Below are 10,538 nucleotides of genomic sequence, written 5' to 3'. Positions count from 1 at the left end.
GCCTTAAACACAATCTCATCAGTGTTGGCCAGCTATGTAAGGCAGGCCATCAAGCCGAATTTGATGATCAATTTTGCTATGTAATGACAAGTGATAGGAACACATGTTTGATCAAATCTCGATCCGAAGGTACTATGTATCCTCTGGATGTCTGATCATAGGCAAACCGTAGTTATGTTTCCTATCCAAAGCAGTATCCGAAGTCAGCTGGCTATGGCACCGCAAGCTAGCTCATCTCAACTTCAGATACATCAACAATTTGGTCACTGGAGAACTAGTCAGAGGACTCCCTATTCTCAAGTTCAGCAATGATACTCTCTGCCTTGCATGTGAATGTGGAAAGCAATCCAAAGCAAGTCACCCCATGGTGATTGACTCTTCAATTTCTGAACCACTAGAGCTCCTTCACATTGATCTTTGCGGTCCATCAACCGTTGCCAGTCTCCATCACCAGAAGTACATACTGGTTATAGTAGATGACTTCGCACGCTTCACATGGGTTTTCTTCCTCAGACTCAAGTCAGAAACACCGCAGATTCTTATCAATTTCATCAAGGAAATAGAACTTCAGATAAAGCTCCCAGTACGACAAATCCACAGTGATAATGGAACCGAGTTTACTAATCATCTCCTCAACAGTTTCTTGGTGTCCAAGGGCATCACTCACAACTTCTCAGCTCCCTACACACGCAACAAAATGGAGTAGTAGAGAGAAGGAACCACACTCTAGTAGAAGCAGCCAGATCCATGCTCAACTTCGCACACCTTCCTCTCTACTTCTGGGCTGAAGCAGTAGCAACCGCATGCTTTGTACAAAACTGAAGCATTGTGTGCAAACGCCTCAATAAAACACCGTATGAGGTCCTTAACAACCGCAAGCCAAATGTTCGCTTCTTTCATATCTTTGGGTGTAGATGTTTTATGATCAACAACAGAGATCAGCTTAACAAGTTTGCACCGAAGTCTGATGAAGGCATCTTCCTTGGCTACTCCAATAACAAGGTTGCTTATCGAGTTCTCATTAGACGCACAAGGTTGATCATTGAAAGCTTCGATGTGAAATTTGATGACTATCACATCCGCAACACCCCTCCATCCACTGAAACCACCGCAATCCTGGAAAGTGATATTCCTGCCTCTTCGGGTCCATTAAATCTTGTTGAAGTCAATTATGACGATCTCTTCGACCCTGTAGAAACAGCCAAGTTATCCGAAGTTCTTGTGTCTCAAGAAGCTCAACAGCAGCACGTTGATGTATCTGGTCCTTCGCTATCCGAAGTAGCATCTCTCAATACTTCCACCTCGCCGGTTGAGGGGGAAGGCTCCACTCCGGATCAAGCAACAACCATCGAGGTTCCAGTACTTGATACAGCTCAAGTTCCCATCCGTAGAGAATCATTACCATCCAACGTTTCTTCCGACTCGGATGATGAAAACATAGAAAACATCGACATAAGAACAGACTCTAGGATTATCACTCTTCCATCCGCAGTCCAGGGGGAACCTTCTCAGGTTCCAGAGGAACTCCCATCAGCAATCCAGGGGGAACCTCTTCCAACTGCTCAAGAAAATTCCATTCTCGCCCCAACAATCCAAGATGATTCCGCAGGATGTTCTCAAGTCCAGGGGGAACTGACATCTCCAACCGCAGAATCTTCTGATGTCGAAGACATTCCCTCTACCGCAGCTGCTGATCATCTGCAACCCCGTCTATACGTATGGACAAAGGACCACCCACCAGGTCAAATCATTGGCAACCCATCCGCACGTATCCAGACTCGATCTTCCAAGGACTTGTCTGATCATTGTCACTACGCAGCCTTTATGTCCTCGGTCGAGCCCCGAACGATCAAAGAAGCATTACTAGAACCTGATTGGATATCCGCAATGCAAGAAGAGCTAGAAGAATTCAAAAGAAACTAAGTGTGGAAGCTCATCCCGAAGCCACATGGTCACACCATTGTTGGTACTAGATGGGTATTCAAAAACAAGCTGGATGAATCTGGTGCGGTAGTCAGAAACAAGGCAAGGTTAGTTGCAAAGGGCTACAGTCAACTTGAAGGTGTTGACTATGATGAAACGTATGCTCCGGTGGCACGAATGGAAGCCATCCGAATCTTCTTAGCATACGCAGCCCACAAAAACATCAAGGTACACCAAATGGACGTAAAGAGTGCATTTCTTAATGGGGAATTAAAAGAAGAGGTTTATCTTCAGCAACCTCCAGGCTTTGAGAGTATTGAATTCCCAGACCACTGCTACAAACTTGAAAAAGCAGTCTACGGTCTGAAGCAAGCCCCAAGAGCGTGGTACAAGACTCTCTCTGAATTTCTTGTCTCGTCCGGATACAAAAGAGGAGTGATTGATCCCACTTTATTTGGAAAAGCAAATGGTGACCACCTTATGCTTGTACAAATATATGTGGATGATATCATCTTCGGATCGACTGATCAAGGAATGGTGGATGAATTTGCTAAGCTCATGACCAACAAGTTCAAAATGAGCATGAATAGAGAGATTAACTTCTTTCTAGGACTTCAAGTGAAACAAGTTCCGCAAGGGATATTCATTCATCAGGAGAAATACACCACTGAACTGTTAAAGAAATATTCTATGGACAACTGTTCTTCGACTAAGGTCCCCATGGCCTTCGGATATAAGATCTCTGCTGATCCCTCAGACGAATCTGTGGATCACAAGACTTATAGAGGTGTCATAGGCTCTTTAATGTACCTCACCGCAAGCAGGCCAGACATTGTCTTTGCAACAGGTGTGTGCACAAGGTATCAAGCTAACCCAAAAGTGTCACATATGACCGCAGCCAAACAAATTCTACGGTACCTGAAAGGAAGCAAGTCTCTTGGATTATGGTACCCCGCAGGCAATGATTTCAGCCTTCAAGCATTCACAGATGCGGATCACGCCGGATGCAGACTAGATCGAAAAACCACCTCAGGTGGATGTCAATTTATGGGTGGAAGACTCGTCAGCTAGTCATCAAGGAAACAAAGTTGTGTATCTCTGTCTACCGCAGAAGCAGAATATGTGGCCGCAGCCAGCTGTTGTTCACAAGTTTTATGGATGAAGACACAACTTACGGACTACGGATACAGAATGCTGCGGATACCAATTTACTGTGATTTAGAAAGTGCTATAGCGATTTCTCACAATCCTATTCAGCACTCCAATACCAAGCATGTTGAACTACGATATCACTTCGTCAAAGACCACATCCTAAAAGCACGTCCCATCCGTTACAACTTTTTTTTGCACAACGGATCAAACAAACCCTCACCACATGATCACCAGACGTGATGATGTACGTCTGACTTTTCATTAAATGCAAACCCCTTTTTAGCAAAATCTCAAAATTTTAAACCGTTTCATAATATGTGGCTGAGATTTCACCTCCCAAATCGAAAGAACCCCCATTTTTTTACCTTATCCTTTTCACCTAGGGTAAATAAAAAAAAACGTTTCCCGCTCCCATAAGCCCCTATAAAACCCTTTCTTCTTCCCCAAGAACAGTTTACGCTCTCTGAACTTTGAACCCTTTCTCCATTATCACACTCTGTTTCTTCACTTTTTCTCAAACTGCTACAATGGTGAAATCCGGTGTATCCAAGAAACACTCCAAAGCTTCTGGATCAGTGAACCCTACTGGTTCAGACTCTGCTTCAAGACATCCCACTCCCACGATAGCATCAAGCAATTTCAGAGCGGTGTTCGAAGACCATTCATCTTACAATGCTCCAATCAAGCTGATGATCAAGTTCTTGAACAATCACCCCCAGTTTGGCCCCTTCGATTCGTTCACAGACGTTGTTCCCCTTTCTACCCTATTCAAATGTGCCTTTTCAGCCTATCGACCACTCGGGAACCCACAAGAAGTGCATCTAAACCTAGTTAACGATTCTTTAGTAATTTTGTCTAAAGAAAAGTTTCTTTCTGCCATTAACCTTCTTGTTCATCCTTCAATCAAGATTTTTACTCCATCAATGGCGGACATCACTTCTGCACTTTACCAAATGGGATATCAGAAGAAAATCAAAGGGATTGGAGAATTCAAGAAAAACCAACTGCCTGCGGTCTAGCAATTCGTTTGCCATTTTGTCATCTGCAGTCTATCCGGCAGAACCGGAGGCACGGATAATATGGGACTCAAGCTCCTAGAGTTAGTATGGAGCATCTTCACTGGCCATGATGTAAACTACGGTCAGATTCTATGGGATGATTTTCTACAACACATTCCCAAGGTGAGCCCAAGGGAGAACCCTACCGAGCTTATGTTTGCAAGATTCTGGTCCCTCTGCATTTCAGATCTCCATGCGGACGCAGGAATCAGCATGGGCAACGACATCAACTTCTTTGTCACCAAGGATCTTAAAATGTATAATCCCTCATCTGATCAATCTATTTTTGGACCAATTAGAAGACTTCCAACCCACATTCTCAACACTCTTGGTCTTGAGACTGCTGATGTCTCAGATCATATTGAGGCTACGGACGGTATTGCCCCATACCTTCCTACCCCGCCTCTTCAAACCCCATCTGCAATCATTACCCCTTGAAGTACCGCAATCCCATCTTCCACTACTCTCTCCAATCTTTCTCAAAGAAGAAAGAAATTAGCCTCAACTCATTAAGGCCCCCGCAACATCTCAAAGAAACAAAGAACCCCAAAGAAAGATGCTCCCAAACCAACCGCACCCTCCAAGAAACGCAAAACCAAACCAACCGCAACCACAAATGACAGTGACTCTGATGAGGATGCGTAACCAATTGTCATCCTTAATAAAAGAATAAACAATCCCACTGGCCAAATGCGTGACCGGACTGATAACCTAGCCTCTCAAAAGGCTCCGGTAGTCCTTGGGGTGGCCGCAGACTCATTCACCTCCACAATCGAAAAACTTATTTTAAAATGTGGTGACTTTTTTTTTAACCTTTAAAAAATATGAGTATTTCAATATTCATATATATAATATAATTTTTTTATAACTTATAAAAATAATTAAATAAGCCTTATGAACGTCTTTTATTTTATTACTAGGGGCAAGACGTGTGTATTACATGATTTCATTTAATAAATAAATAAATAAATATGAAATTCTGAACATTTGTGAAGTTTAAATTTATAAGAAAAATTAGTTTATGATCCATAGGAACCACATTTACAAATTAATTAAATTAAAAACTCAAAATTATTAATCAGTATTTTTAAATAAATTACTAATTAAGGTATATCTTTTTTTAGTTATAGATAATTATAATCATTGAATTAATTAAATATGTGACTATATAATTTGTATTAATTTTATTTTAATTTTTATTCTAATGTTACTAATTTAAAGTAATTAGAGTGAGAAATTTAAAATTTAAAATTTGAAATGGAGAATTAATATGTTGACATGTGCATGACATTAATTATAAAGTCTAATAGGATGACACATGACAAAATGAGAATAAACATATTTTTTACTAGTTTATAACCCGTAGGAATCAAAATTACAAAAATAAGTAAACTTTCATACTAAAAACTCAAAATTATTAATCAGTTGTTTTAAATAAATTATTAATTAAGAGATATTTTTTAGTTATATAAGATTATAATCGTTGATATAAATAAATAAGTGAAATTATATCACCTTATAATATATATTATTTATTTTAATTTTTAATTTTGATGTTATTAATTTAATGTAATTAGATTTGGAAATTTAAAATTTGAAATTTGAAATTGAAAATTAATATGTTGACAAGGGACGCGACATTAATTAGAAGGCCTAATAAGATGACACGTGAGAAAAGAAAAATAAACATATTCTTTTGCTGGTTTATAATCCGTAGTAAAGATGATTACAAAATTAATTAAACTTTCATAGTAAAAACTCAAATTTATTGATCAATTATTTGAAATAAATTATTAATTAAGAGATATTTTTTTAGTTATATAAAATTATAAAAGTTGATTTAAATAAATAAATGGAATTATATCACCTTATGATTTGTATTAATTATAATTTATTTTTACTTTTAATGTTATTAATTTAATTTAATTAGAATGAAAAATATATTTTGAAATTTGAAAGTGAAAATCAATAGTTGAGAAGTGACATGACATTACGACACCTAATAGAAGAACACATGACAAAAGAGGAATAAACATATTTTTGTATTAAAATATGAAGATTGGAATAGAGATTAAAAAAAATTATTGAATTATTTTTTCTCTTTTAAATTTAAATAAAAAATTTAGATAAATAAACATAGAAAAATAATGAAGCTTTAATTTTTAAGTTTTAAAATAAGAATAAAAATGGATAAATGAAATTAATAGGTATGGATTTATTACATTTAAAGATTATATAGAATTTAATAAAATAGAAAAAAACATAAAATAAGATATAAAAAAACTAATTTACAATAACTATAAAATGGCATCTGATAAAATAAATATCAATAGCACACGTGACAAAAAAAAGTTATTTATTAGAACAAAATTAAATAAAAATCATCTACTCTATATCGTAGTCGAGGAAATAGTAAACTACTAAAACATTGGTATTTTGGAAAAAGAAACGGGTTCTTTGAATTGTTACAAAATACGGTGGAATGTGATAATGATGTTGGTCCTATTTTTGCTTCACATAGATAACGACTCTTTCAGTCGTCTAATTTCGTGGTGATTACTGTACATGAGTAGACCTAGTCTGATCGACCCAACAGTACCGATCTATAAAGCCCAACCCTAAACTCCACTAGTGATGCACAACCGCAATTAACACAGATCCAGATGACCGGCAGCAGTTCATCTCTTCCCCGGAAGCCGGCCGCTTCTGAAAGACAACGCCGTGATCGGATGAAACACCTTTACTCTACTCTTGCCTCTTTCCTTCATCTTCAACCATACGTACATCTCTCTCTCTCTCTCTCTCTCTCTCTCTCTCTCTCTCTCTCTCTCTCTAACATCATACCTGATACAGGAGAGGATGCCATTGCCAGAGTTCTTGGACCGTGCAGCAAATGCACTGATACAGCGGAAAGAAAGAGTGGAACGATTGAACGCTAGGAAAGAAGAGCTTGAAAACGAGCTTAGATGTGCTTCAAATAACGGACAGAGTTTGCAGCTTGTCCGAGTGACTGAAATTGATTCGAAACTTGAGGTTAACTTGATCATCTCGGCCAATAACAAGAAAGCGGAGCCTTTTCACGTATTGAGTGTTATAGAGCAAGGTGGTGCCGAAATTACGAACTCTAGTTTCTGCACAGTTGGTCAACTCATCTATTGCACCATCCATGCTCAGGTAACAGTGGTTCTATGAATTTCGAAAACCCTTTGTGTTCATTATACTACCAAAAAAGCTTTCAGTTCGGTCATTCCCTCCGTGCAACTGTTTAGAATGATTGTTTACACATATACAAGTAAATATTTATAGTTTTTTTTTTAAAAAAAAGAACAAAACGGCAGTTCTTTTATTAAAATAAGTAACAACTGTTATTGTACTGTATTACATAAAGCTGGAATACGTCATAAACAAAATCTATTGGAATTGGAACATGCATACATGGTTAAAAATCTTCCATCGAACACTTCATGTGAATTTATCCCCACTGATTAGGCTACTCCAAAAGGAACACATTAAGTGTTCGATGGAAGATTTTTAACACTAAAACTAAGCCCATGTATACAAATGCGTACATAATTAGCATAAGCAATAATTGTATCCAGCTTCATAGCTAATGACTGCATTTTGTATAATGTATGTATGCAGGCTTTTCAAGCTCGGGTAGGGTTCGATGTTGCATTGATAGAGTCCCAGTTGTTGGAACTGGTTTACTTATCATAAGGAATTGGGATACGATTGTCTGCTGAATTATTGGATGTCACACAGTTATAGTAAGATTGCAGGATGATTAAAATATACGCATCAAAGCGGAAAAGATACAAGGTTGTAAATTAAAAGATTTTGTACGTAAGATATGTATTTTAGATTGTATTTGCACAAATATCGTGCATTGGCTAATGAATAAAAGTTGTGTGTAACACTACTAGAAAATTCTTATTTACCTACAAAAATCACCTACGGAATAAAATCTGCTGGTAATTACATACGAAATTCCTACGAAATAACCATTAAAATATTTGCCCTAAATCACCTACAAACTACCTATATATTAACAACAAAAATAATTTCTGTAGGTAATCCGTTGATAATCACCTACAGATTACCTACGAATAATAATATTATATTCTAAGTTAGAATTCTGTAGTTATTCTGTAGGAATTTACCTATAGATTATCTACAAATTTTTTTTTGTATTTTTCATTTTCGAAGGATCAGATGTCTTTTTTTTTTGTTTCAATTTTTTCACAACATTATTATATATTGATTACTTTGTTTTCTCCAAGTTATACATCATATTAATATGCATACATCCATGTACACAGTCGAAACTCGTTACTCATTTCAAGTTTAATCATTTTTGTGTATGTGTATGTATAAAATGGTGTACATGGATGTATGTATGTTTATATGATGTATAACTTTGTGAAAAAACAAAATAATCAACATATAATAATGTTGTGAAAAGAATGAAGCGAAAAGAATGACATTCAACCTTTCGAAAATGAAAAATACAAAATAATTTGTAGGTAATCCGTAGGTAATTGCCTACGGATTACCTACGGATTATGTATTCTGTAGGTAATCTGTAGTTAAATACCTACAAGTCTCGACTTGGTTTGATAACAACAACGGTGTAATCGTTAACAAAAATAAGATGGTTGATGTCAAATATAAGTCTCGACTTCAAACGAACGACCCTTTTTGCTTGGCATCACAAGCGGAACAAGTATTTTATACACCATACCCTACAATGACTAGGGAAACAAAAGAAGTGTGGGCGGTTGTCAAAACAAAACCAAGAGGGGTATTTGAAGTCACCCAAGATGAAATTGATGCAGACGGGTTCTTTCAGATTGATGAGCGGTTTGAATTACCGAATGAAGTAACTCGTACTGACCGTCTATGCCTAGCATTAAATACAAATACCTATGATGAAGTATCTGATGAGGACAACGTGGGATCTCAACACGATCAACATGAGGAACAACTTGAAGACGAAGATGATATAGAGGATAATGGAAATGAACTTGTTTATTCTGACGACGGTTCTGATTATGATGAGGAGTGATGTTAGGAACATTGCTTATTGTTGTGCACTTCAAATTATTACAATTAATTAAATGACATGTTCACTTTAAGTTATTTGTGATTATAAACTTTATTTGTGATTTATGATACGAATATTATTAACATTGTTTTTTGTTGTACATGTCAATCTGATATTATATATCTGACCTTTTTTTTGTGATTTGTTAAACGCAGCATGTCGGAACGAGGTCGAGCATCTTTCTCTAATCTGGCTGGAAATACATGTGGTAATTTGCATAGAGTTGTGTCGTCACCCGACTCTAATCTAGGTGGTAGTATGGGTGGTAACTTACAACGAGGTCGGACATCTTTACGTAATCTAGGCATCGCTGATCCCCAGACAGATTTTGCGGAGGTGTTTAGTCAAGTTACCCCACACGACCTTCAGATGATTGGCGGCCGTGGCGAGGAGCGAGATGATAATTATTACACTCAGGAGGATGATTGTGGTATAAACATGCAGACACCTCGCCACTCGAATGTTGAAGATACGCCGGGTGGCTCTAATGTTGCAGATTCGCATGGTTCTCAGTTACCGTTGATCCACCGAGATGGGAAGGGGTTAGTCTTTTTGTTATTTAAATTTATGATTATTGATGTTATGATTATAATTATATAGTTATTTCGATTTTTAGGTTTGCAGACCATTCTATACATGGGTACATTGCATAAATGGCATGGGATTGTTTGGATCATGCTTGGCCTACATATAAGAGTATCCCACGGGAGGTTGTCAAACAATGGTTTGCGCGTTTTAAGGTAATATATTGATTATTTGTTTGTATATTTTATCCTTATTCTATTTTAATTTGCAAATTAAGTTTACTTCTTATTTTTTTGCAGACTCGTTATCGGTGGAATTCACAAGAAGAAGGTGACATCTTCGATTGTTTTGAGAGTGTTTTGAAAGAGCGTTTTAGAGACAAAATGGGGGATGTTAATAAAACATCAGCAAGAATGGCAAGAAAAGCAGGGCATACTATCCATGAAATTAATGACTCATATCAGATCCTCCATAATTTTGCTCCTCGTCCCATATATGAAGACGTTTGGAGGCGTTTGTGTGCTGTAAGTGATATGGTTCATTATTGTTTACTTTTGTTTCTTATATATATATATATATATATATATATATATATATATATATATATATATATATATATATATATATATATATATATATATATATATATATTCTTTTTACAGTATTGGGACACAGATGAATGGAAGAAAAAATCTCTTATCGGGAAGAGGAACCGTAGCACTTCTATTGATTCTAGGGTAATAACTATGTATACAGGTGGCAGCATCGGAGTCAGC

The 10,538-nt window shown here is 36.8% G+C and overlaps 1 protein-coding gene and 1 long non-coding RNA gene across 2 annotated transcripts; both read left to right on the top strand.

Moving 5' to 3' along the window:
- The first annotated feature begins 6,789 nt into the window (after window positions 1-6,789).
- Window positions 6,790-7,947, top strand: LOC145134926 (transcription factor bHLH168-like). The gene is made up of 3 exons (XM_079069730.1): window positions 6,790-6,913; window positions 6,987-7,307; window positions 7,776-7,947. Exons 1-3 carry the CDS (start codon window positions 6,797-6,799, stop codon window positions 7,848-7,850), a joined length of 513 nt encoding a protein of 170 aa, XP_078925856.1. The 5' UTR covers window positions 6,790-6,796; the 3' UTR covers window positions 7,851-7,947.
- Window positions 7,948-9,701: 1,754 nt separating this feature from the next.
- Window positions 9,702-10,152, top strand: LOC145129579 (uncharacterized). Its single transcript, XR_013717553.1, has 3 exons — window positions 9,702-9,779; window positions 9,854-9,977; window positions 10,062-10,152. It is a non-coding gene; the product is annotated as an uncharacterized LOC145129579 (long non-coding RNA).
- Window positions 10,153-10,538: the final 386 nt, after the last annotated feature.

The sequence above is a fragment of the Lactuca virosa genome, chromosome 8 (genome assembly GCF_052849685.1).
Source record: "Lactuca virosa cultivar CGN04683 chromosome 8, Lactuca_virosa_CGN04683_v6, whole genome shotgun sequence".
NCBI classification, from domain to species: Eukaryota; Viridiplantae; Streptophyta; class Magnoliopsida; order Asterales; family Asteraceae; genus Lactuca; species Lactuca virosa.
This window is presented reverse-complemented; position numbering and strand designations above follow the sequence as displayed.

What these genes read in the sequence shown, in the direction of transcription:
- LOC145134926 (XM_079069730.1), top strand. Translation starts at nt 6,797, where the DNA reads ATGACCGGCAGCAGTTCATCTCTTCCCCGGAAGCCGGCCGCTTCTGAA. An exon ending in TCCTTCATCTTCAACCATAC is followed by an intron (nt 6,914 to 6,986) that starts GTACATCTCTCT and finishes TACCTGATACAG; the next exon opens with GAGAGGATGCCATTGCCAGA. An exon ending in ATTGCACCATCCATGCTCAG is followed by an intron (nt 7,308 to 7,775) that starts GTAACAGTGGTT and finishes GTATGTATGCAG; the next exon opens with GCTTTTCAAGCTCGGGTAGG.